General features: G+C 42.6%; 1 protein-coding gene across 1 annotated transcript in view; it reads left to right on the forward strand.

Annotated features, from left to right (window-relative positions):
* The window catches only part of col8a2 (collagen, type VIII, alpha 2), a 46,521-nt gene extending 40,908 nt beyond the window's left edge, over positions 1-5,613 (forward strand). The window contains exon 3 of the mRNA XM_069699008.1: positions 252-5,613. Coding sequence (XP_069555109.1) covers positions 252-2,155 — 1,904 coding nt within the window. The 3' untranslated portion in view covers positions 2,156-5,613. The remainder of the gene's footprint in view (positions 1-251) is intronic.
* The last annotated feature ends 1,169 nt before the right edge of the window (positions 5,614-6,782 follow it).

Here is a 6,782-nt window from a genome sequence, read left to right on the forward strand (position 1 = left end):
AACAGTCACTTATAAACACACATTTTTTTGCTGCTCTTTTCAGAGAGTAATATATTCAAACTCATTTGGCTGATTATGACAATCAGAGGCAGTTAATTTAATCCAGTTACTGCAGCAATAGTTAGCAATGTAGCCAGGAATTGTATCTTCTCATTTAATAATCATTCTATTTATCTGCAATTTTAAAAATCGGACTTATTTTTTGGTTTAAGTATAGTAATATACTAATGACTTCATCATATATTTTCTAGATATGCCACCCATGATGGAAGTGAAGGGGGAACCAGGCCCCCAAGGAAAACCTGGGCCGAGAGGCCCCTCGGGGCCACCGGGGCTTCCAGGAAAACCTGGACTGGGGAAGCCGGGTCTCAATGGCCAGCCAGGCCCTCAGGGGCCTTCTGGCTTTCCAGGAATTGGTAAGCCTGGACTTCCAGGTCTCCCGGGAAAGCTTGGGCCAAAGGGGATGTCAGGATTTAATGGCGAGGTTGGCCCTCGTGGTGAACCAGGTCCCCGTGGTCCCCCTGGGCACCCTGGCCTTCCTGGCCCAGCTGGTCTGTCTCTAAATGGGAAACCTGGGCTTCCAGGTATCAGAGGCCCTCCTGGAGTTCGTGGTGAGCCAGGAATAAAAGGTATTTCTGGCCCACCAGGTGACCGTGGGTTTAAGGGCGAGAATGGAAATGGGAAACCAGGGCCGTCAGGTATAAGGGGCCCTCCTGGGCTGAAAGGCAGTGCAGGACAACCTGGTCTTCCAGGTATAGGCAAACCAGGACCAAAAGGTTTGTCTGGACTGCCTGGTATTAAAGGTGATCATGGACTCCCAGGGGATCGAGGAGAGCCAGGAGAGGCTGGGGCTCCTGGTCTACAGGGTCTGCCAGGACCAGTTGGGTTAGGGAAACCTGGGCTGGATGGATCTCCAGGAGCACCAGGTTCAATGGGCCCAAAAGGTGAGGGCGGGCAGAGGGGTATTCCTGGAATTCCTGGGACTCCTGGCTATGGAAAACCTGGTTTGAGTGGGCCAAAAGGAGATAAGGGTCATGCTGGATTTCCTGGTCTCCCAGGGGACAAAGGAGAGCAAGGAATGGTGGGCCCAATTGGGGAGCCAGGTCTTGATGGACAATCGGGATCACCAGGACTTCAAGGACCAATGGGACTACCAGGAAAACATGGAATGCTAGGGCAGAAGGGAGAACTGGGACCCCAGGGCCCTCCAGGACTGCCTGGCCTGAGAGGTGACCAAGGCCCTAGTGGACTTTCTGGAAAGCCTGGTATGCTGGGGGAAAAAGGCATCCCCGGACTTAATGGCCCTAGTGGAAAGCCTGGACCCAAAGGTGAGGCAGGGCATATTGGCCTTCCTGGGAACCCTGGCTTGACAGGTGCTCCAGGGCCTAAAGGGGAGTCAGGGTTTATTGGGACTCCGGGGCCCAGGGGCCAGTCAGGCATTCCTGGACTGCAGGGGCCCATGGGTCCCATGGGTCCACAGGGTGCCCCTGGCACAAAAGGTGAAACTGGACTTCCAGGGTATCCAGGGCTGGGTAAGTTGGGCGAGAAGGGAGCGATAGGTCCCCAAGGTCCGCTAGGGAAACCAGGGCCTGCTGGGCTTAATGGTAACCCTGGACTACCTGGACCTCCAGGACCCCCTGGGCCGCCAGGAAATGGTCAGACAGTTGTTGCTGGGCCAACAGATTCTGAGTTGGAAGGGGATGAAGTACCAGGGGACAGAAAGGGGCCTGCATACAGTCAAGTTCCACTATCTGCCTCCGTAGCACCAGCCTTCACAGCCATTCTCACCACACCCTTCCCTCCCTCTGCCATGCCAATCAAATTTGACAGGACCCTGTACAACGGGCAAAATGCCTACAGCTCTTCTACTGGCATGTTCACTGCTCCGCTATCTGGTGTCTACTACTTTGCTTACCACATGCATGTAAAGGGAACTAGCCTGTGGGTGGCGTTGTACAAGAACAATGTACCAGCCACTTACACTTATGATGAATACAAGAAAGGCTACATGGACCAGGCGTCTGGTAGTGCTGTCCTCGAGCTGAAGGAGGGTGACCAGGTATGGGTCCAGATGCCTTCGGATCAGGCAAACGGCCTCTATTCTACCGAGTACATCCACTCCTCCTTCTCAGGATTCCTGCTCTGTCCCACATAACCCTGTCCTTTCCTCAAAACATGTTCCTGTATTGGCACCTCAGAGCAGCCCTAAACCTAAAATACCTGCAGCCATAATAGAAACACAAAACCCATAAAATTCTCAACATTATTGCCATCATCTTTATCTGTCTCGCCCTCAACAACAACAGCAAAAGAAAAAACAAACTTTGTGAATGAAATATGGAAAGTTTCAAAAGGCAGGGGAAGGAGTTTCATACTGTGTTCTTTATTTCAATGTCCTTCAAATGTGTTTTGGGTTGTATTTTATGTTGGTGTTTTTTAGCTTATATTATTTTAATTATTATATTGTCATAATTTTATTGTTATTATTTGGTCCTTGTCATCATTGTTGTTGTTTATTGGATTCAGACTATTAAGTGCCTTACTTTGTAATGTGCTAGTAACAGACCTTCCCATGTGACTGCACATCCTGCCCACACGCTCTGACATAAGGACAACATCACCACATCCCAGGGGGTGATTGGTTCCCTGGCTATAGTCACGTCTCCCTTGTGTGTTATTTAAACCATGGATGGCAATACTGACATAAAGAGCAACAATACGATATAGAAAATACAGACATACAATCGCAAAACACGCCATTTGGTGCTGTAACACCCTTACTTTTCACTTTTCTTTTGTTTGACCTTTTAGGTACACTAAACAATTGCTACATTAAAACTATTAATGTGATGAAATTAGTTGCTTTTAGAGTGAGATATATATTTTGACAGTTAGTTGGCATAAGTGCCTGTTGGGTGCTATTTTTCTCATTTTAGTAGCCAACCTTTTGAAATGATGTGTCTTTTTTTTTCTCCTAATTTACTGAACTTGCAATCCAACAAATTCAATCTGAGAATAAATATGACCTCACAGTATTAGAATGATCACATTTAAATTGCCCTTTTCAAGAGGATCAACCTTATCATGCCTTTCTTCTTAAACTTTCAGGACAATATTAATTAAAGTTGATATGTATGCATACAGTCAATGTTTACATGCCATAAGATAGATACTGAAAGCAACTGCAGATGGACAGTAAGGACACACGTGTAGCCGAATCGATGGCCCACCTCCTTGTATAGATCTGAATTTTCCCATTTGCACTGCAAATCCCATCATCATGTCGCAGGCATCCTCTTCACATGCTTGACCATGACATCACTGATTTCTAACGGTATACTACCTATTAATAAATCATAATTATATTCCAAGGGAGAAAATCTGCACTGCCATACTAGAAAAGCAGCATTCTGACCATATATCACAAAATGTGTGAAGATGCTGACAACTTGCTTCTGGTTTGTAAATCGGCAGGCAAATGGATGACAAAAAAAAAAAAAAAAAACTTTCTTCAATGCCAATTTCTACGTGACTTGTGGTTGTTGCCTGGCAAATGACAGCAATTTGAAGTAATTTGGAGCTCTGAATGAAATGACTTTCTTCTAATTTTCCGAACCACTGTGACATAAATAGCTGAATTATTGTTTGGCTAAATGGAACCTCCAAGGTTACAGCAACAAGATGTTTCAGAAGCGAGTCGCGTCAAAGTATACAGCTGAATGAAATGAAAATCGAATTTGCATTCACTCCATGAATAAGTAAAGGGACTGACCGAGGTCCGCAGGTTGTGAAACACAGGTTGTGTAACATTTAACAAAGCCCTGCCAGATTTCTGGGAGAAGTGGTGGGTCAGAGGTGAGCGCTGTGTATTTACGCATTTCTGTTGGATGAAGCATTAAAGGATACACTCCGTGTACGCGTGTGATTGTCTGTTCTAGTAGGTGTACCCTTCTGTCTGTCACTGTGTCAATATGTGTGTGTGGAGCTGTGTCACATTGTCCCCTTGGCGTGCAGGTTATGAACACTTCAGCAAAGATAATAATAAACTTGAATGAAGTTAAGAAAAAAAACAACAACAAAAAACTTAGAAAGATCTTAAAGTCCTGTCAGTGTTTCACATGAATTAAGAATATTTTGGCCTCCTATGGTTTTAGTCTCATGAGGTTTACTTTACAGCTCTCTAATGATGCCTTTGCAAACTAAGGGAACAAGCTATGAAATGTGATGATATGTGACATGGGAAACAGAAAACTGAAATCACATAAGGATAATGGGATAAAAGATGGCATTTCTGGTTAACACTGAACAGGCGATTATGTATATGTGTCCAATGAATGGTATAATGGCGTGCAAAGATCCTGAGTTGTACCAAGTCATGAACAATAAAGACATACCATGAAGTGGTCCAAAATCTTTATTCAGTGGTTGCAGTTAAAGAGGACAAAAGATAAAGAGATCTTGGCAAAACTGTTGTGATTTAACAATGAAAAGTTGGTGCTAATATCACTGTCTCTGTGCCTTTACATGTCTGAACTCAATTCAAATCCATGCCGCCCAAGCACTTGTTACACTGAATTTACGACTACCTTACACCCTGATGGAGGAATGTCAATGTACAGGAGGATTGTGCCAAATATCGAGCTTTGCAATTAGAATGAATGTATACTGTTTATCTGATTTACTAAGCAGTAGCTTCAATAAACCACCTACAATGCTGTGTCACTATACACTAACGGTAACTCTTCAAGTTGCTCTGGAAAGGCAGTGCGAGGATCAGGCCTAATCAGTATTTTACATCTATGTAATGCACTTACTCTTACCCTTTCTGTCTCCTAACACGAACACATCTACAACTGCTATGTATCATTGTCGATATGTGAGTCTACAAGGCAGTCCAAGGCTCGTTATGTACTGTATGTTGCCTTTTTTGTTGTTGTTGTTTTTGTCACCTTCTGCTTTTGGACATATGAAATGGTAGTGAAAGTCACATGTGCCTTTTGCTCTCTGTCCTTATGTTTTCATAGACAATGTCACTTGCTTGCTGAGTTTGCCCTGCGTGCAAATCCTTGAACAAGTGTCAGTAAGATCCATGTACCGCCTCAATCACAAATTGCTTCGAAGTGTTTTTCTGTATAAAACAAAAACAAAAAAAAAAAAAAAAAAAATCACAAAAGCCTTGGTTCGGTTTTTAAGGGATATTTGTTTGTTGTAGTTTCAATAAATACAAAAACGGCCGTTCCCATTTGCACATGAAATTAATGAAGATGTATTTATACATTTATGATAATTTAATAGGGATGCCAAAACCGACCACCGAAGCCTAGAACATATAAATGGTATTTAACAGCATTGATGAGTTAAGAGCATTTACAACATGTAGTTAGCATTCTAGAGTTGTTTGTGAAGGATTATTTGTGGACTTTTATTTTCTATTTGTGTAATGTACAATGTATCAACGTATAGGATTTTTGTCATACAAGCCTATTGCGTGCACTCTATGCAATAGAATTTGGGTATAAAATGCACTCCTGTTGATTGAAAATGTTTGTCTGCTTATACAAAATCTACAGTACTTGATTGTATTGATACCACATCAATAAAAACTTTCTTGTATGTTGGTGTCAGATTTGGATTTCTGTCTATTGTACTGTTATATTCTAAAGAAAATGTATAATCACTGGATCACATTAGTCACTTCTACATCTAAAAAAAAAAAAAAAATTGTCATTAGCCTACTAAGATAGATATAAGCCTATCAGTCAAAAAAGTAAACTTGAGCAGCTGTAGTAAGTACTTCTCATTTTTGAGGATGTCTCCCTGGCACAGTAAGTGTAGACATCTGTTGCAGGTAAATGAACGGACACTAGAGGGAGATATACAGTTGTAACAGTATTTCAGGCCACTGGTAGATTTGAAAGTTCCTCTGCCAGTGAGCTCAGAGCTACACCTGTTGGATTTCGCTTGTCAGTTCTGATCAATAAACAATATGAATCTTGGTGTCAAATTGGAGCTGTGATGCAAGTAAACATATAGAATATATGGCCTAGACATAAATACATCATTGTAAATTATATATAAATGAACAAACAAATAAATCAACCAACTTTTATCTAAAAACAAGGAGACTCAATTTAATGTGGGCCCCACTGACCTTGTAGTTTATAATGTGCACAGCTGAATTTCTACTTGGGATTTGATTGAATGAGAATGTGACATAAGCTCTATATTTAAAAAATAAATAAAAAAAAAAAAAAAAAGGAGCCACGAGCGTGGGGATAATATGTTGCTATTACTTTCTGGAACTGTCGTCACCATGGTGAGCTGTCATCATTCACCCGGATTCTTCTTACGTCGTACTGACGCCAGACACTCCATGTTGCATTCGAGGGATCCCGGTGAACTTGAAGATCTGTTCGACGAGCTCCAAAGATACGAGCTGGTGTGCATACGTGTGACAGCTGTTGTTGTAAGTTCACCAGTTTTTGACGGTAAATTAACTGACACTAAGCCGTATTATGCTCCAACAGGATAGCGAAGGGGGGGGGGGGGGAGGGTATCAAGAAAATCGCCTGCAATAGTTGCTAGGTAGAATGTTTATTCATTTGTTTGTTTTAATAAACAGGCTTTGCTTGTGCTCGCTGTCTACACGTCGCTGAGTGCCAGTTCTCACAATTACAAAGCTCTGCCACAGAAAAAGAAGAAGAAGAAGAAGAAGAAAAAAAGACAGATTGCCCAGCTTTTTTCCCCCTCAATGACTTGACCTAATAGGGGGTGGGGGGGTT

Source organism: Brachyistius frenatus, unplaced genomic scaffold (genome assembly GCF_029030835.1).
Source record: "Brachyistius frenatus isolate BFR_SWC_R1_liver_20210118 unplaced genomic scaffold, ASM2903083v1 Contig_2, whole genome shotgun sequence".
Lineage (NCBI taxonomy): Eukaryota > Metazoa > Chordata > Actinopteri > Embiotocidae > Brachyistius > Brachyistius frenatus.